The 21,188-nt window shown below is 35.6% G+C and overlaps 1 protein-coding gene across 7 annotated transcripts in view; it reads right to left on the bottom strand.

Moving 5' to 3' along the window:
* Nucleotides 1-21,188, bottom strand: part of USP37 (ubiquitin specific peptidase 37) — an 86,016-nt gene that overhangs the window by 60,885 nt on the left and 3,943 nt on the right. For 3 of the 7 annotated variants that reach the window (XR_009055038.1, XM_057744490.1, XM_057744486.1), the window contains 6 exons: nucleotides 20,853-20,948; nucleotides 16,382-16,605; nucleotides 13,018-13,189; nucleotides 9,164-9,264; nucleotides 6,569-6,747; nucleotides 6,143-6,220 (listed from right to left, as the gene is read on the bottom strand). Coding sequence is in view for 6 of the 7 variants with exons in the window: in XM_057744490.1 (XP_057600473.1) it covers nucleotides 6,143-6,220; nucleotides 6,569-6,747; nucleotides 9,164-9,264; nucleotides 13,018-13,189; nucleotides 16,382-16,537 (686 nt within the window). In the remaining variant the exon portion in view is untranslated. Of the gene's footprint in view, nucleotides 1-6,142; nucleotides 6,221-6,568; nucleotides 6,748-9,163; nucleotides 9,265-13,017; nucleotides 13,190-16,381; nucleotides 16,606-19,558; nucleotides 20,004-20,808; nucleotides 20,949-21,188 lie in introns of those variants that run through there. The other 4 variants (XM_057744488.1, XM_057744492.1, XM_057744489.1 and 1 more) reach the window with 3 other exon arrangements.

The following is a 21,188-nucleotide window of genomic DNA, read 5'->3' as shown; positions in this document are numbered from 1 at the left end:
AAGTTTGGAATACAGGAAATTCACCAGGGAATCTCTTAGTGCTCTCACGCTCAGTTTTAACTCTGGATGGGCAATTATAGCAACCACGGCCTGAAAAGTACACAGTGACCAGGGGCTCAGGCCCCTCAGAGAAGAAGATCTCAGTCGTAACACCAGGCAAACCATCAAGATCAGCAGAAGTGTTAGTGGAAAATGCAGCAAATCTAGACTGGGTGGTAGAAGTAGATAATATCAGTTATAGCCTCAAGGCTATTTGTAGCAATAAGGACAAAAAGGACTGCAGGTTATCCCACTAACCCTCCTTTTTTAATATTCTAACCCAGAAATTGAAAAGCATTACTGTGAAGAATCTATTATAAGATGGAATGAACTTAATAGTGATGCTACATCAGAGCTCCCTCAGATCCCTTTTTATACTTCTCACATATCTAGACTATGTTTTCAACAGCCAGCACCTGCAGTTCTTCAGAAGACTGCCTTTGGGCTACTTCAACTATTTTGTGCATCTGGGCAGAGCCAAAAGCCCCAACGTAGCTGTTAACCAAAGACAGTGCAGTATAGGAATATGAAAGCCCATCTTCCCTACCTTAAGTTGAAACAAGCCCAGACCTCCCCTGCTGCATCAAGATGAGGCTTACTCTCTATGGGACTTTTACCTAAGCCACATCCTTAGTTGGCTTCCTCCCCTTCCCAGTCCTGCCTTCCTCACTCTGTTACTGGTCTCTCCTGTGAGTACTTCCTTAATAAATCACTTGCAAAAGTATATTTATCTAAAGCCTGCTTCTAGGAAATCCAAACTTTAAAAAATTTAATTGTGATGGTGTAAAAAGTATTATTAGCCCAGAACAAGGATTAGAAATTTAGGGTTTCTCAGATAACTCAAAATGGAACAACTGAGACTTCCCCAAAGTGTGGTGAATATGGTGGACTGGAGTGCAAAGTCCACTACTACCACCTTTCAGTGCAGCTCCCTGTTCTACAGAAGCCAGAAAGCTAAAAAATTCCACTTCTAAGTTACTGTACTTGTGCAAGATCTGGAAAGTAGAAACAAGGGAGAGGTCATGTGTTCTGCTGCTTCTGGTGGTGTCTGGTTTTTCTGTAGAGGATTTCCACATTTGGCAGTGGCAGCATGGTTCTAGAGATGATAGCTTTCATGACAGCCTCCAAATCAGCTGTTTGTTTCACGACAGCCAGGAGCACCTTTGATGAACTGATCTGGGGCATGGCTCTCAAAATCATTCCTGAAAGCTTAACCTAGAGTCTACATTTTCAGCTTTCCTAATGCTTCTCTAAGCCATTTAATGCTCTTTGTATGGAAATACCTTTGTGTGTAAACTAGCTAGAGTGAATTTTGTTCCCTACAACTGGACTCCAAATACACAAACTTTGTTACTAGAAGTGGGATGCTACTATAACAAACCTAAAATATGTAGAACTAGCTCAGTAGGAAGGTAAAGCGTAAGAACATAGATATTACATACTGGAAAGCTGGTGACAATTGTTATATCTCCGCGAAATATTTACAGAACTGTTATCTATAATGTCTTGGGAGACCTCAAAGGAAAAGATTGAGACAATTAAGAACAATGGTCTGGGTCTTTCTAGGTGGCACAGTGATTAAGAATCCACCTGCCCTATACTACAAGGCTACAGTGTTCAAGACAGTATGGTACTGGCACAAAACAGAAATAAAGATCAATGGAACAGGATAGAAAGCCCAGAGATAAACTACGGTCAACTAATCTATGACAAAGGAGGCAAGGATGTACAATGGAGAAAAGACAGCCTCTTCAGTAAGAGGGGCTGGGAAAACTGGACAGCTACATGTAAAAGAATGAAATTAGAACACTTCCTAACACCATACACAAAAATAAACTCAAAATGGATTAAAGACCTAAATGAAGGCCAGACACCATAAAACTCCTAGAAGAAAACATAGGAAGAACACTCTTCGATGTTAATCACAGCAAGATCTTTTTTGACCCACCCCCTAGAATAATGGAAATAAAAACAAAAATAAATAAAAGCAAGACGAAAGACAACCCTCAGAATGGGAGAAAATATATGCAAACGAATCAACAGACAAAGGATTAATCTCCAAAATATATAAACAGTTCATCCAGCTCAATATCAAAAAAACAAACAACCCAATCCAAAGATGGGCAGAAGACCTAAATAGGCATTTCTCCAAAGAAGACATACGGATGGCCAAGAGGCACATGACAATCTGCTCAACATCACTAATTATGAGAGAAATGCAAATCAAAACTACAATGAGGTATCACCTCACACCGGTGAGAATGGGAATCATCAGAAAATCTACAAACAGTAAATGCTGGAGAGGGTGTGGAGAAAAGGGAACGCTCTTGCATTGCTGGTGGGAATGTAAATTGATACAGCCACTATGGAGAACAGTATGGAGGTTCCTTGCAAAACCAAAAATAGAACTACCATATGACCCAGCAATCCCACTCCTGGGCATATACCCAGAGAACACCATAATTCAAAAAGACACATGCACTCCAATGTTCATTGCAGTACTATTTACAATAGCCAGGACATGGAAACAACCTAAACGTCCATCAACAGATGAATGGATAAAGATGTGGTATATACATACAATGGAATATTACTCAGCTGTAAAAAGCAATGAAACTGGGACATTTGTAGAGACATGGATGGACCTAGAGACTGTCATACAGAGTGAAGTGAGTCAGAGAAAAACAAATATCGTATATTAACACATATATGTGGACTACAGAAAAATGGTACAAATCAACCTGTCTGCAAGGCAGAAACAGAGACACAGATGTAGAAAACAAACATATGGACACCAAGTGGGGAAAGCAGGGAGGGTTGGGGGGGAAATGAATTGGGAGATTGGGATACCAAATTGTACACTCTAAATATATGCAGTTTATTGTAAAAACTAAAAAATTAAAAAAAAATAAAAAGAATCCGCCTGCCAATGCAGGAGACATGGGTTCGAGCCCTGCTCTGGGAAGATTCCACATGCCACAGAGCAACTAAGCCTGTGCGCCACAACTACTGAGTCTGTGCTCTGCAGCCTGTGAGCCACAACTATTGAGCCCATGTGCCGCAACTACTGGAGCCCATGTGCCTTAACTTTTGAAGCCCACGCGCCTGGAGCCCGTGCTCCACAAGAGAAGCCACTACAATGAGGAGCCCGTGCACCACAATGAAGAGTAGCCCCCGCTTGCAGCAACTAGAGAAAGCCCACGTGCAGCAACGAAGACCCAACACAGCCAATAAATAAACAAAATAAATAAATAAATAAATTTACTAAAAAAAAAAAAGAACAATGGTCTGTGTTAGTGCTTCTTACTGCTTTCAGTGAGGTTCTATTCAAGACAGATAAATCTGGGCAAGAACTAGCCAGCTTGCAATCAAGGATGGAAAGGAATACATCTCTCTGTGCCAATGGCCTAGAATTAAAATTGTGTGGTAATCTGAGACCATATGGAACTAAAAAAAGTCCAATTGCTTCTAATTCCCAAACTGAGGCAATGATAAGCAGTAACTGGAAAAGTAGTTTTGTGAAAAACTGATGTTAATGTTGGGAAAAACTGGGTGGGGGTATACAGGTACATTCTCTGCAATTTTTTAATTAATTAATTAATTAATTTTATTGGCTGTGTTGGGTCTTTTTTGCTGTGTGCTGGCTTTTTTAGTTGTGGTGAGTGGGGATTACTCTTTGTTGTGGTGTGCGGGCTCCTCATTGCCGTGGCTTCTCGTTGTGGAGCATGGGCTCTAGGCGTGTGGGCTTCAGTAGTTGCAGCACATGGGCTCAATAGTTGTGGCTCATGGGCTCTAAAGCGCAGGCTCAGTAGTTGTGGTGCACGGGCTTAGCTGCTCCAAGGCATGTGGGATCTTCCTGGAGCAGGGATCAAACCTGTGTCCCCTGCATTGGCAGGCGGATTCTCAACCACTGCGCCACCTAGGAAGCCCTGCAATTTTTTATTATATTATCTCTGCAACTTTTCTGTAAATCTAAAATTATTCCAAAATTTAAAAATTTATTAAAGGAACAAAATAACAAAAATACTGGACCCAATTCTTTCTCAAGCCGATAAAAGCTTGCTTGTTCTACCTTTAAAGAAACTTCTAGACTTCTAAAACTTCTAGATTTCTAGACCTTTCTAAACTTCCAAAACTACACCAGCATGAAGTAGGCTACAAAAGCTGAACGGCTCCCAAAAACATAGTCTTCAAAACCCCCTTCAGCTATGGCCTTGAAGGATAACAGACAAAGGAAATCTATCAAAGCCAGGAGTCATATGGAGTACAGTGAGCAAGGGGTTTCTCCCAGAGGATAGGATAGAGACTGCTACATGGGCTAATCAAGAATTTACTCCACTGCCTTCACAATTTCTGCCTAACAAGATTTTATCTCTGCAATAGACCAGTGACTCCTCAGTTTCCTATTCTTATCTTTTCTAAACAGAAACTTATTGCAGTTATCCTGTACCTACTCCAGCAATGTATAATGAATGTTATGTGTATGGAGATGAGAGTGAGGAATGCAGATTAACTTGCCTTTTAGGTTTTAGGTACCAGACCATGAGGTGCATGGTCCAAGGCACACCTGGACCTTATGGAGAGAACTGCACATAACCCAGAGATCCTGGACTCTGAGCGGGATACAATGACTAAATGATACTTGGAGGTTGTCTCCATCAGGGTGAAGGTAGGAGTACTCTATATACGGGAAGAATGATAAACAGGGGTAAGTCTGTGGCTAGAAGGGTAAACTATGGCAGACTGTTAGTTGTCCCCGAATAACCACTGTACTCTTCTGCCATAATAGTAGAATTTGGGCTAGGCATATTTCTTAGACCTTCTCATAACTTGTTATAACCACATGACTAAGTTCCAGCCAATGTGACATGCACAAAAGTGGGGTGTACAATTTTCAGCCTACACAAGAGCAGTAGTATGCCCGTCCTTTGCTCTGCTCTTCCTTCCCAATAGAAATAAGAGACATGAGAGTGGAGGCTGAAGCTATCTTGGTTCATAAAATGGAAGCTACTTATTAAGAATGGCAGATCAGGGACTTCCCTGGTGGTACAGTGGTTAAGAATCTATTTGCCTATATAGGGGACATGGGTTTGATCCCTGGTCTGGGAAGATTCCACTTGCCACAGAGCAATTAAGCCTGTGCACCACAACTACTGAGCCCGTGTGCTGCAACTATTTAAGCCCGCACGCCTAGAGTCCATGCTTCACAACAAGAGAAGCCACCACAATGAGAAGCCCACGCACTGCAATGAAGAGTAGCCTCTGCTTGCCACAACTAGAGTAAGCCCTTATGTATCAATGAACACCCAATGCAGCCAGAAAACAAAACAAAACAAAATGAAACAAAAAAAAGAATGGCAGATCAACAAGACAGAAGGAACCTGAGTCCATGGTGACTGCAGTTTAAGATACCACACCAGTCCTTTCTGGTGACCCTTTGACCTTGAACACCAGTTAACTGACTACCAACTGATTTCTGTTAAGGTATTAACTGGCAACTGTGTAATAAAAAGTTTTCTCTCCCAGAAGATAGACCGACCATCAACAGACAGACAGACAGACAGACAGACAGAACCCACAACCCTCCCATTATGAGGAAGAGGAGTGTAAGCTGGTGACTGTCCCGTTGCAGGTATGCCCTTTTGTTCAACACAAAAAAATAGCTCTAAAAGACTGATGCCATTTGCCTAGAGTCTATGCAAGGTTTTAATATCCTTTTACCCCTAAGCTAACTTTTTACATGAATAAGGTAAAACAAAAAAATTTTTTACAGGTAAAGGGAACAGGGAAGAAAGGGGTTTCATGCTAAAAGAAAAGCCAACAAGAAACACTTATTTAAGGTTCTTCAGCTTGATCCTTCTAAGTGCTGCAAATAAAAAAAGCTAGGATGGGAGAAGTGTATTAAAATGACCAAAGCAATACTAATGGCCAAATCCTCTCTCTATTGAGCCTACAAACTACTGTCACCAAAATATTCTAAATCCTCTTCTTTTATCTTTGGGATTCCCATAAATTGAACACCATCCCAATCTTCTCTAGTGGTTGTAATTACCAATATAAGAAACACTGATCTAGTGCAATAAAAGTTTTTAAAGCAACTTACGATGAGGAATCATTTTCCTTAGGGTAATCTTCATTCAACTCTGAGCCAGATGATAGCACTCTTTTCCTCTTTTCAGTCCTACAGAGAACAGAGAAAAAAAAGGTTATTTTTAAAAAGTTGTAATTGATACCATTACAAAGTATAAACCAACATACTCAAGAACAAGAACTGTGACTACTGCTATGTAATTCTCTACACACTATATTTAAATTAATATACTGTGTATCTGCAAGCTCTGTACGTGTCACTAACATAAATTACAAAAGACAAATACTGATTATCTCCAAAAAACACACTTTACACTTTCTTCTTCTAACTGGAAAAATCTCCTTTTTTTTTTTCAAATTACTGGTTTTTCTAAAAGGCCTAAAAGACATTTACAAACAGGCAGAGCTAATGACTAAGAAAGAAAAAAGTCTTTCATACCTATTTTCTAATAATCCTGATCGAAGAGGTGTGGATGTAGATGTCAAAGAGGGAATTGTCCGGGTAGCAGTTACTCCACTTCCTGCTGCAGCCTTAATCGATCCTCTACCTGGATTACCAAGAACTTTTCGAAACGGAATATCATCTTTAGTTTCCAAACTTCCTCTTTTTGAAGAGACCTATAAGAATAAAGTTTAACACAGCTAATTCTTCAAATTAATTGGCATACTTTCAGACCAGTGATCCTCAAATGGGGAACTTTTAAAAATACCCACAATTGGAGACCTATCTCCAGAGATTCTAGCCTATCTGGTCTGGGGGTGAAGCCCATCCATCAGTACTTCTTTTTTTTTAAAGCACTCTAGGTGATTCTAATGTACAGTCAGTGTCAGAAATAGAGCTTGACATGTATTTTCCTATAGCACTCTTGTAAACTTACAAATTCCACAGCATATCTGGAAAGAGAAAGGAATTTACTTTCAATTACTGATAAAAAAAAAAGACATATACACAAGACAAGGTTCTAGTGAACAACATGAAAGTAGACTTTTAGGGAAAAAAATCCAATTATGATAATTGAAAGTGACATAAATGTGAGAAAAGGGAGCAACGACATTTGCTTGCCACGATTTAAATGCCAAGTCACATGTATAGCATGTAGCTTTTGAGGGGGTTCTAGTTTGGAGAAATGAAACAAACATATATAACGATGGGGAGATTAAAGTGAGATAGAGCCTACTGCCAGAAAATGGATCAGAGTCAATCCCCAAAACACAGCAAAAACATTCAGAGATAAAACATACTTTAAACATATTAGCTGGGAAACAGTGCTTCTGACCAGCATTGTGCCAGATAAGTTTTATAACTCTACATTAAGAGCTATGTGATTATCTCTATGGAAGATATTTCCAATTATTTTCTACAGAATTACAATCTTAGAATAAGAAACAGAAAAATCTCTGAGGTCATCTAGATGAACGATTTAAAAGTTAAATTTATTTTCAAATGGGTAAATCATTCTCAACATTCAAAAAAAAAATACTATTATATTATAAAAGCCATACACGGAGAAGTCTCATTAATCACCCCAATGCCACTTATCCAGTTCTTCTACTTCCCATCCTCCTACACCTTATAAGTATTCCTCTATTGTTTTTTATGCAAATGAAAATCAATATTTTATTCTTTTTGTTATACAAATGACAGCATACTATATGCATACTGTTTTGCATATTTTTCAACCTTTTTTGACCATGACCCCATACTGAGAAATATTTTACATCACAACCTATTACATATACACATAAATAAAACTAAAAGTTTAAGAAACCAATACTTATCCTTACTATGTATAATACCTTCTCTATCTTTTTCTACTCTATTCCTTTTTTATTTAAGGCCAGTCACAACCAACAGAACTGATTTTATAATCTCACTAATGGGAATCATTTTTTGTGAAAGTATAAATATTTGCTTCTGTTAGATGTTAACACATAAACATTCTAACAACTTTAAATTTCTACCTGTAAACGGATGAATCTCAAAGTATTATAATGAGTGAAAAACCCAGACAAAAATATTACACACCGATTCCATTTATATAAAACTCTAGAAAATGCAAAGTAATCTAGTGACAGAGAGCAACTCACTTGTGGCTTAGGGATAAGTGCCACACAGGTAGCTGGAGAGGATTCCAAAGGGGCATGAAGAAGCTTTTAAGGGTTATGGCTATGTTCACTAGGTTTATTACAGTGATGATTTTGTGGGTACATACATAAGTCAAAAAGTATCAAATTGCACACTTTAAACGTGCAATTTACTGCATATCAATTGTATCTCAATTAAAATGTAAAATAAAACCCCAAATCTGTAAAAATAAACTAACAAAAATGAAATCTTATTCATTGATTGCTTAGTCCAATAAATGGTTTAAGTAATCAATCTATCTCTGCACAGCCAAAGAGAATTTATCTTTTTGTTTACAGAATAGCTTCAAAGTTTCTCTTTACACCTGGTTTACCTTTGTAAGGCAAATTAAGAGAGACATAGGACTGCTAAATGGCAATAGCACACAGTAAATCTCATGGCTGGTTGAATATTTATAACAGAAAAACTATTTAAAAAGCGAACAGAAGACCCAACAAAATAGTATCATATAGTATAGAGGCAAAGTTCATAATGTAGAACAGACCCAAAAAGCATCAAAATAATAGCAGCAAACATTTATAGGGTTGTTAGTATATGGTATCGCGGGCTAAGCACTTTTATAACATGCATTATCTCACAGCAACCCTTAAAATATTATTGCTGTCTTAATTTTACAGATGGGTACTATGGGTCAGGATACTTAAGGAACATCTCCAACGACCTTCAGCTAGTAAGTGGCAGCACCAAGTCTCAAACCCACATCTAACTCCAAAGCTATGTTTTTAAAAACTACACTGTGGTACATTTCAGGTATGTAGAAAGTACCCTTGTGATAATGCCAGAATTATTAGACATTACAGTCTAAATTCTACTTCCTGCAACTACCGTATAGAATGTCTAAGATTATAACTTTTTTGAAAAACGCTAAAAAGACTCAAATGAACATACCTGATTGTCTGAGTAAGAAAGCTGCCTGTTGGTCTCCTTCTGTGAGGTCCTGCTGCCCAGAATAGCTCCAAAACTACCAGAACCCTGAGAAGGTTTCATGGCTGTGGAAAAAAAAATCCCAAATTACTTACTTTAATAAAGAGATTTATCATTATTATTTAATATTGAGGAAACAGAAACAGGAAAAATAAAACAAATCAGAGTGCTTATATGATAGAAAGTAATACTGACATATGTAGTAACTGAAATCTAGAGCTAGGATTAAGCAAAAAATTAAATAATGCAAAAACTTGGAAACATGGATTAATAAATGGATTGATTTTTAAATGCAAAAAGAAAATTCTCCTATATAAACATTTGGTAATTAACACTATAGCAAAGTTAGTAACTGTGTATCTATGGCATGAACATGGACACTGGATGCTAAGGAGGTGTCAGAACCAGTGACAGGTATACTTCCAATAATGTATACTCCAAAACATTTTCTGTAAATTCAGCAAACAGAATAAATGGCTTCTAAAGAAATCAATGACAATTTAAAGAACATGCAAAGTAATGTATAAATATGAATTTTTATATACTTTAAAAAGTATTTTAAGGGAATCCCCTGGCAGTCCAGTGGTTACGAATTCACGCTTCCACTGCTGGGTGCCTGGGTTCAATCCCTGGTCAGGGAACTAAGATCCCACAAGCTGTGCCCCACCCCACCCCCCAAAAAAGTATTTTATATTTTAATTTCATTAATTTCTCACTGATGATCATTTGGAATGTTTTACTTTTAAAAACACTGCAAATAAAACCTTGATAGGAAGCCAGTTTTGTGTAAAATATCAGGGGCAGGATGGAAACTGAACACAGTGGCTTAAATTGATGTGTTGAAGTCAGCCTTTTAGGGTCGCCTAGTTTTTAAAAATTCTGTTTTTAAATTTAATTACGCAATGAATTTCCCTCTTTGTGGTACACATAATATGTGAAGCTACTATGAGAATTTTCATAAAGTGCTATTTAGATGCAAAAAAAAAAAAAACATTGCAAATAATGCGAAACATCCTTTTACATATCTTCTTGCACTAATGGAACAATTTTCATAGGATAAAACTCCTCAGAATAAGAATTGTTGGTGTAAAGAATGTACAATTTTAAATTAAATTGATATTACCACTATTCCTCAAAAAAAAAAAAATCTCTAAGCTCCTACAAAGTATATGAGATTATCTTGCCTCCCTTCACACTACTGCCAAAGTGATAGTAAGAATTTGAATTTACTTATTGGTGAAGTTGAAAATTTATTCATGTTTATGGGACACCTGTTTTTCCTCCTGAATTTCCTATATGTCCATTTCTCTACCGAATTGTCTTTTTCTTACTGATTTGGAAAGTTGGGATTTACATATTAGCAATATTAACTTTGTCATTGTGGCTTATGTTCGTCTTTTCTTTTTTCCTTGTCACAGAGATCATTTAAATTTTTTACCCAGTCCAAGTTATTAATCCTTTCCTTTATTGATTCTGGTTTTATGTCATACTCAGAAAGGCTTTTTCCATCCACATATTATATTAAAATCCATTCTAGCCTTCTAATAATACTTTTATCACCTTTTTTTATATTCAAATCTTTGATCAATGTAAAACCTATTTAGATGAAGGAGTAAGGTAAGGATCCAGTTTTAATGACTTCTTAAATTGTTAGTTGTCCTATTTATAGACAATACTGTTCACCAAATATTAGTCTTTTTCCCACTGATTTCAAACACCACACATTATACGTTAAATGTTTCATACTTTTCAAAGTATTTTTGTATTCATTAACTTACTTTAGTCTCTGCAAAGTACATATTATCACTTTGGGGCAGCTAAAGGCAACTTAAACCTACTTGCCCAAGAGTACAGAATAAGTTAAATCCACAGCTAGCCACTCTAAAAGCGGTAATGACTTACTGAGCGCCCTATCATGTGGCCAGTCATGCTTTACATTAATGATCTCTAATTTTTTATTCAGCACTGAAATTAAGGTGATAAAACATTCATTTCAGAGATGAGGAAACTGAAATTCAGTTATTAAGGGAGCTGCCCAAAACCACACAGGAAATAACAAGTAGAACTAGGATTCAAACCCAAATCTGTTTAGGTCCAAAGCTCATGTTTTCCATTAGGCCATGTTGTTCAGACTCAAACTTGGGCCCCAGTCTACTGTGCTTTCCATTGTAATGCATTTAGAGACATGATTTTCTTATACACAACAATTCTTAAAACAGTGATTCAATTAATATGATGGAATAAAACAAATACAGAATTACAGACATAATCCCTGACATATTCTAAAACTTTTAAATAGTACTCAATTCTTTGATTCCAAAATTCAATATTTAGAAAACTGACAAAGCTCAGATTTGTTAACATGAATACATAATGAATAGAAACCAAATGGCAAACAACCATAAAAAATTTTTTTTAAACAATTAAACAGTGTATCAAATAGAAGTATTAATTAAATATAAGCAAGGCAGCACTGCTACAACTTTTATTTTTTTAATGTTTTTAATGTGTTATATTTAAGTTAAAAAACTCAAGTCTGTCACCTATAAAATATCAGTAATAACAAAGTATTGATGACGACAGAGCTGGAGACTAACAATAACAGTGGAAAACTCATTTTAAGCAGATTATTCCTAAAAAGATACCTATATATTTTAAAAAAATCAAAACTTTTTTTTTATTTGGCTGCACTGGATCTTCATTGCTGTGCATGGGCTTTCTCTAATTGCAGCAAGCGGGGGTCTACTCTGTTGCAGTGCACTGGCTTCTCACTGTAGCAGCTTCTCTGGTTGCGGAGCATAGGCTCTAGGCATGCAGACTCCAGCAGCTGCAGCACGTAGGCTCAGTAGTTGTGGTTCGCATGCTCTAGAGCGCAGGCTCAGTAGTTGTGGCGCACGGGCTTAGTTGCTCTGCAGCATGTGGGATCTTCCTGGAGCAGGGATCGAACCCATATCCCCTGCACTGGCAGGTGGATTCTTAACCATTGTGCCACCAGTGAAGTCCCTCAAAATATTTGTAAGTGAAAGGGGTTGGAGGAGGTAGGGGAATCTGATCATACGGTGTGATTTTCTATAGTACCTTCTATTTTCATAGCAAGAATAAAACCTCAGAATAAGTTTCATATAAAAAAGCAAGTATATAAGATTTCTATAACCAGGTGAGTTTTCCCAATTGTAATTTAAATCCTACTCCTTTTCTAGATATACTCTTTTCTGAAATCTTCAGGGTGTTCTACATATAAGATCAGGTTATCTGAGAACAAAGACAAATTTACTTCTTCCTTTTCAATTTGGATGCTTTTTATTTCTTTTTCTTGCCTAAGTGCTCTGGCTAGGACCTTCAGTATTATGTTAAACAGAATGGGTAAGAGAGGGCATCCTTGCCTTCTTCCTGATCTCATAGGAAAACCTTCCAGTTTTCCATCTTTTAGGTATCAGCTTTTCATATAACACATTTATTATGTTGAGGTAAGGTAGTTTGCTTTAATTCCTACTTTGTTGAGTGTTTCTATCATGAAAGAATGCTAAATTTTATCAAATGCTTTTTCTGCATCTAGATGATCATGTGGTTTTTGTCCTTCATTCTATTAACTTGATGTATCACACTGACAGATTTTTTTCATATCTTAAACTATTCTTGCATTCCAGAAATAAATCCCACTTGGTCATAGTATATACTCATTTTAATGTGTTGTTGAATTAGGTCTCCTAGTATTGTGTTGAAAATTTTTGCATCAATATTTACAAGGGATACCAGTCTACTATCTAGCAATATTTTTATAACTGCTAATGTCAGACCCTGGGATGATTAGTGCTCACCTCCATTAAGTCTGTTTTGATGGACTGCATCTAGAAACAACCTCATTTCCTCTGCATCCTTACTTGGTACTTTATCAATAGACAAGAAGCTGTTATCCTGTAGAGTTAACATCAGGCGGCTTTGTTTTGCTCCACTGGGTCGAAGCACCACATTTTTAATGTTATGACTTAGCTGATCAACACAAAAGGAAAAGTATCATTAAAAATGAATTATAATAAAGCATAAAAAGTTGTATAACGAATACTAAACTTTATACTGTTGCATTTCTTAATCTTTCCCATTTTTAGTTTTTTTCAACCAAAAAGTTTCCATTTTTTGATATATTTAAATCAAAGATTTCACTTCTAGAAGAGGCAAACACGTACTATTAAAATTTTACAGAGTAATCCTAACACTCTTGATTTTTTTTGGTAGGGAACTGCATATTTTCAGGTACAGTTATAAAGTTATAAAAACTAGTAAGTTAATTTTCAGAGCCTTGATGGTTATACCATCACCAGTTTAGAAAGCCATTTTGGATTAGAGGCTTTCTTTTTCTTTCCTTCTTCTTTTTTTTCTTTTAAACAAAAGCTTGTGAAATATCTAGCAAATGGTTTAAGTAGCTGCAATGTAAAAAGATATACTAATCCAAACTATAATCCTCAAAAGAATTCCAGTTCTCAAAAACACATCAACATAAACCTTTACCAACATCAGAACATCCTTTTTTCTTCTTTAACTGTCTAAGCAGGCTCATTTAGCTTTCAATCATAAAGATCATAAGTATCCTGGTACTCTCTTAGCTTACCTCTCCCACTCCCCAGAACTGGTTCAATGATTTGTTTTATACTCTTCCAGACTCTGGATATGTGCTGTTAAGTGATAACTTTTATCTTCTCTTGGTTGAAATTTTTCCAAGACTAAATTAATACATCTTGCACTTTTTTATCTAAATAATTCCTGCCAACCAGGCATCCTTATTCTCTAACATTCTCCCTCAGCAGGCATATACAGAGGTTTCTAAAGCTGCCTTTTGCTGAAGACATACCCTCTGAATAGCATAAAGAAAGAAGTAATAGCATTTCATTTTTTTTTTTAATTAGGGAGAACTGAACTTTGACAATTTTTCAATAAAAATAACTTTACCAATCAGACTTAATTTATATTTCAAATTTAAATGACATTTTTTAAGCTTCAAAGTAGGTCTTAAACTCATGTCTTTGAGTAGAAATTCTATCATAAAACACAGTAACTAGTTTCAGGTGTTTTAACTCCAAAATATTTATATCAGCAGTTTAGCATGCAAAAGGAAAAGAAATTGCATAAAACCATTATTTCAGACAATATACCACTTTCTAAAAATGAAAGTTAAATGTAAGGGGAAAAGTTTGTTGATTAACAAACAAGATGAGAATAATCTTGAACTTGATCATTTCAACAACTGAAAAATCCTAGCTAGCCTTACAATTTTAGTTACTACCCATATGGTGAGGCCTCTCAGCTTTTTCTCTAAGTCCAGATTTCTGCTGGAGCTCCAGTTTTGTTCACCAAATGCCTAGTAGATACCAATATCTGAATGCCTGACACTTCAGACAATTCATCTCTTCCAATCCTCATGCCCCAATTCCTCCACTTTGCCCCCTATCAAAGAGAAGATGAAAGGGATTGCTATCAACTCAACTTAAGAATCTCCCCAGATTCTTTTCACTCTCACCCCCCAAATCTAATGAGTTAAATCTTCTTGGAACCCCTTCAAATCTACCCTTTCCTCCACTTGCTTCTCCCACTGTCTTTTCCTTTGCTCAGGACTTTCATTTCTCATCCAAACTCCCAAAATAACTTCTTACATGTCCTTATTCTCCCATTAGCTCTTGAAACAAAGTCATCCACCTAGCTGCCAAATGAATTTAAACTTAAGATTCTTAGCTCCTTAATATCTAAGTTTCCTTTAGTACGACAAACAAGATACTTTAAGATCTGGTTCCGGTCTAGCTCTTCAGCCTCTACTTCTGCCATTCACTCTCCCTACTGCGCATTAATTTTAAAAGAATTTTCTGGTTCCCTGAGTATTGTTTCACACCAGCATGTGTTTGTCCATTATAGAAATCACCTCCACCTTACCTCTACTGTGTCTAACAAATTCCTATCTATCCTCTAAATCCTCAGAGCACAAAACACTTCCTTCTTTGTGTTACCTCAGTATCTCTGAGATATTTTTACAGTTGAGAATGCATTTGGTTACTCTTAAGTTTGGGAGGAAAAGTGTCTCATTCAGCTCTATATTCTTAGCCCTTAGCACAGTACCCACCACAGTAATCTATAAGTGGTTAACAAATGAATGCTGAATGCAAACTAATCTGTAACTGAGATGAAGGTGTAATCATAGGTAGATTCATTGTGCTTCTAAAGATCTATGTTTGTTTAAGCATTTAAATATTTACTCAGTGCTAATTCCGGATGAGGACTGAAAGACTGAATCTCTATTTGAAAAAAATCTTTCTTTCATTGAGATGGGCAATTAGATATATGTATGTGGTAGAAACTATGATTTCTATTACCAATGTCACCACCTCCAATCTATTTAAGAATATCTCTGTTACATAAAATCATGATCAACTTATTTTCATAGCTTAAAAGCAAAGATAAACAGAAATTTTACTTCAGCTCAGGTCCTCAAGCATAAAGTTTTATAAACTGTTCTTCAAAAGAGTACTTTAAAATGAATATTATACTTTTATATAATCTAATTAACAAATACAGCATTTTTAAGTGCAGAGCAATGTAATAAGTAAGACATTAAATTCAATTCACATCAATACAAGTAGTTCTTGGCTGCACAAGACAGAAGTGAAAACAAAATGAACTCTAGCAGTGATAAAACAATGAGATCCATCAAAAGCTAACAGAAGACAACAGCTGTAAGGATGACCTTGAATAATCATCCTTGAATGGTCCATACCACAACCTCTGGCAGAAGTATTTAAGAAGTAGAAATTAAGAAGACACTAATGAGTCCTATTAAAAGCTAACACTAAATGGTGATGAATTTATCATATACGTTGAGGGGGTAAAAAAATAACTGAAGTATCCTAATGTGGTTAAAAATAGCTTAGAAAGATAGATTCCAAACTCAGTTCCTCTCAGCTTTCTCCCACCAGTTTCCTTTTCAATAATAGTGACTAATTCCTACTCTTTATTATACACCATCAAAAATTTTGCTGGATAATTTATAACATATATATACCTAACAGTATTAGTATCCTGGATATAGGCAGCAAGAAATGGTAAACTAGGAGGGGTACCATGATACCTAGTGTGGCAGAGAACAGCTATTCACTAACAGATGTGACTGAAGATCTTTTCCAAATCAAAATTTGGTAATACCTGAAATATCCTTGGAATTCCTCCAGTATTGTAGTGAACTACTAGGCTGACTTTATTCTCTTTTTCCACAACTTCAAAGGATCCTTCTTTCCATTTTGTAATCCCAGTCTGCATACTTCGAATTCTGATAGGACCATGTATCTTCAGAGGAGACATACTTTCTTTAAAAATAAATTGCTTCTAGCCAAATTAAAAAGAAAAAATACACCTTCACCTGATAGATTCTAAGGAAGAAAAATAAAATAATAAGTTACAATTTACTAGCGATTAAAACAAGAGTTTGAAAGAGAACATTTAATGAATCATCTTATGTCCTTTTCTCAATTTCAATAAACTAGCTTTTATTAAGCAGCCTCAAGGGCTTTAACTGGGATGGTACAGGTAAGAAAAACAAATGAAGCAGTCACTGACGTTCAGTGACGGAATTTACCCACCTTTTATTTCTTCTGTACATGTTCTCTCTTTGCCGTGTATCTGTGTCTATTAGTGCCTAAATTTTAAATTTTGCACCATTAACAACCATACTTGCTGCCACTAAAGGCATGCCAATCAGGAATACTAATGATTCCATTCTCAACGTGAGTGCCCACGGCAATGACCAACTCTTACCTTCCTTCATGATGCTAAAAGATCTTGAATTTCAAGCAAAAAGTAAAAAAACATTTCAGTCAGCTGAGCCCATTTGTTAGAACTGAGTTCCTAGCAAAACATCAAATCATATCACCAAACAATTCCTTATACCAGTTGGTAGTCTAAGCTTATCCACATGTGAATAAATAATAAATAATTGTGAGAATAATGAATAATTGTGAGATAAATCAGTTTAAATGAATAAATAATTGTGAGAATAATCAAATTAGTTTAACCTAAAGAATTATATTATTGAGAAAATCATTTATTCTCTAGGGAAAACAAACTAACCAAAAACATAAAACAAAACAAAAAACAAAACAAAACAAAAAAACCCTCTTCCTAAGATCCACCTACCATTTATGTTTAATATTACCATTCCTGGAAAGAATCTTTACTAATTTTATCTTTGACAAATATTCAAATTTCCCAAGTGAACTTCTGACACTTACAGAAATGACAGAATGTCTAAGACTTTTCAAACCAGCTTACCAGATGTCAGCAAATAAATACAATTATAGTAACTGCAGAAAATGTTATCAAATAGTGTGTTACACACATACACACATATATGCAATCATCTAAAATTAAAACAAAATTTACACCATAACTTTCAAGTCTCTAAAAACATTGCCTCTAATACAGATTCTTGCTTATAATTTAACAACTTAAAAATCATTAACCTTTGTTTCTGCTTAAACAGCTCAACTAGAAAAGCTAAAAATAGTAGTATATGTACAAAGGAAAAACATACTAGACCTAGATATTAGAAGCCAGCTCTGTTACTTACTAATTTGTGACTTACCTTTCCTAACCACTAGTTTTCTCAACTGTAAAATAGGAATATGAAAATGCTATAGTGTTGCAGAATTAAATGAAATAACACACATTAGGCACTCAACAGACAGCAGCTTCAATATGAACAGAATTAGTGTCTATTTTCTGAATTTATTCCTTGTCTGCAACACCTCTTTCTCCAAAGATCCCAGACAAATAACTTGTTAACAAGGGTCACCAACTCACTGCCTCTACAGAGGCCAGCCAAGTAGGTGACACAAATGATTCAGGCAGGCAAAATATTAAAACTGCTACTCAAATCTAGCCAGTTTTGCTATGTAGAAACAGTAAACCTAGCACTGCCAAGTCATCTAATTCTTCAAGAAAATGACATCCAAATTTTTATATCAACTGCCCATTTTAAACTGTGGGCAATGAATTCAAAGTTATTTTTAAAAGCTACAAATCAAACAAAACCCACCTGTAGGTAGGATATAGCCAGGGAAACCCTAGTTCTAGGTACTGTACGTTAAACAGCTAGGAACAAATTTAAAGAGAGATATAAAAACACTTTTAGTTAAAGGTATTATGCATTGTAAGTCCTCTACTATTATTTACTCATCTCATCAAACTTTTTGAGTGCCTAATTGTGGCCAGATTTAGATAGTATAATTGGCTGGGTATATGAATCCATCAAAGTAATACGGGCCACTACTGTTTACAGACCTGTTACTGTGACACTGTGCTCAAACTAGTAACTACAAAATCTGGGCCAGCAATGTGTTTGTAATGCCTTTTTTTTACAATTAATAATTTGGTGCTTCATTGTTTGGGTAGAGCCTTGAGATTTTTTTGCACTTTCTCAGCACTGCCAAGAATATGTGGCCCTTCTCCTACTCCACTTGCACATGCCATAAACATGAGTTATCGCTGACTTCTCTCTTGATGATTATTGGTATTGAACTGGAAATCGAAGGTAAAGTTGTCAATTCTACCTCCATATACCTTCCAGACATCTTTATAATGAATTTCAGAACAAATCACATCACCCTGCTCACTATCATTCAACAGCTCCCCAATGACTTCACAACACAATCTAGATTCATTAACATGACAAACATCCTGCATGATCCAGGCTCTGCTTACCTGTCTATCCCCAACAAACCCTCCAAATCCAGCCATCTGAACTGCTTACAATTTCCCTAAAAAAGGCATATGTTTTCATGCTACTATACCTTTGCACACACTGTGGTCTCTGTCTGGAGAATTTTTACTTACTCTCCCCATCCCCCACGATCCCCTTTTGCCTTTTTCTGGCTATAAAATCAAAACTCAATTTAGATATTATCTTCTCTAAGAAGCCTTTCCTAACTATCTTTCACTTGTTCTCTCACCCCACATCTACACTGAGGGCGTTTAATGCTTTTCTCTTCTGTTGTACCCTGTGCTTACCTCTAGTAGAGCATTTATTATATTGTATTATAAACTGTCTATTTACCTCTTTATTTCTCTCTAGCTAGGCTTTGCTATTTGAAGACAGGAGATATGTTCTTAAATCTTTGCATCCCCACTAAGACAGTGTCTGGCACACAAGAAACAAACTTATTATTCAAGAATAAAGAACAAATCAGCACTATCAACTTTATTCAATTTACTGCTAAAACATACAGCAGCAGATACTAGAACCATAAATCCCTTTTATATGGCCAATATAGAATTAGAATTATGTTTACTAAGCTCTTTACAAGAGTATCACTCTGCACCGTATACCTTATCTTTTGAACACTACATCTAGGCTTTTTCGATGTGCATCTGAATTTCTCCTAAATGCAAAGCTGTCCACATATCTTAAGATTCAATGAGAGAAAAATCATTTATGAAAAATAAGAATATGCAGTTACAGGATGCATTATTAAAACAAAATACATTAGTAAACTTGCCTAAACTGGGATTCATATAATTTACTGCTTAATGAAGCAACTCCACTTTAAGAGGTATATCAAATTACCTCATCTTTCCTTATATATCATGGTGCCAAATTAAAAGGGAATAATATAAAAACCCCATTATCTTAGTGTTTTCCTTAAAGACCAAAAAGTAACTAAAAGACACTGACCTTGAATTCCTCCAACAAAAACATATTTTAAAAAATTAGATTATTTAACAAGATTTGGAGGTGAAGATTTCAAAGTTCAATGAAGTATATAAGAAATAAAAAAAACTTTATTGGTTACTTCTGTTTCCCTCTATATAATTCTTTCTATATATAATACGTGATTTCTCTAGATATAATTCTCAAACATTTTGATGCAGAGTTTTGGTTAAGTGTATAAAATTTTACTTCAGATATTGAACATTTCTTAACCATTTCTACTAGCAATCTCTTCTAGGCGAAAAAACCAAAAAGGGACAGAACATAAAATTGGCAGAATCAATAAAATTTTTTCTTAATGCATCAATCTAGTCCATTATCTGCCCTTGCACTAAATGAATTAACTATATTTACTTTTGTACACTGATCATATTATCAGGATTTGCCCTACTTAGTTAAGAGAAAAACACTAAGTTTCCTTTTCAGTATCTAGCATGATCCAGTAACAGTTAAACTTCCTATGAACCTAGGACAAAGACGAGGTTTCACTGAACTCTGTAATGCTAATTCACTATCAAAGTGATGTTAGGAAGACAAATTACAAGAATAATCAATTAATCTTTAAGTACATCTAAAGAGATTCTACTTTCCCTAAATTTCTTCACCATTATTAAAATTACTGTTCAATTTTGAGCAGTCTATGAAAGCTCAATCAATAACATTGGCAAAAATCTTTCTACACCCTTATGGCTATTTAATGCTCATATTTTAGGTACTGCTTTGAAAACATTCTTATCCAGGGGTATTCTCTGGTTTAAGAAAGCATGCTAAAGCACAAAACTATTACTACAAAATAGAATAAAATTGTCAATTCTTGCCAGTTTGCATACTCTTGAAAACATATATCCAAAATAAAAACATTACTTACTTTTCAGTGACTTTACTGAAAAACCCTATGTAATAACAATTCACCTTTATTCTGATCCTTGTGCCAAAGGCAATGCACTCTTCTTGGGGAACTACTCATATTCTGCAGCTATGCCAGTTCTCCAGGAGCCATCAACTCAGCTAAAGAAAATATAAGTGTGCCTTTTTAAAAAAAAACTTCATTTACAAAATTAAATTTCTAAAAAAGTGATCATTTATACAATGAAAATTAACCCTTTGACTATTTAAAAACCACAAACTACTTTACTGAAAACATTTAAAACATAGTGCTCAAGATACACATACACATACACACACACACACTCAGCAGAAGTCTAGGGATATATCTGCTGTGCAAAATGAGGGACTCCCAGAGCCTGC

Source organism: Hippopotamus amphibius, chromosome 8 (assembly GCF_030028045.1).
Source record: "Hippopotamus amphibius kiboko isolate mHipAmp2 chromosome 8, mHipAmp2.hap2, whole genome shotgun sequence".
In the NCBI taxonomy this organism is placed as follows: Eukaryota; Metazoa; Chordata; class Mammalia; order Artiodactyla; family Hippopotamidae; genus Hippopotamus; species Hippopotamus amphibius.
This window is presented reverse-complemented; position numbering and strand designations above follow the sequence as displayed.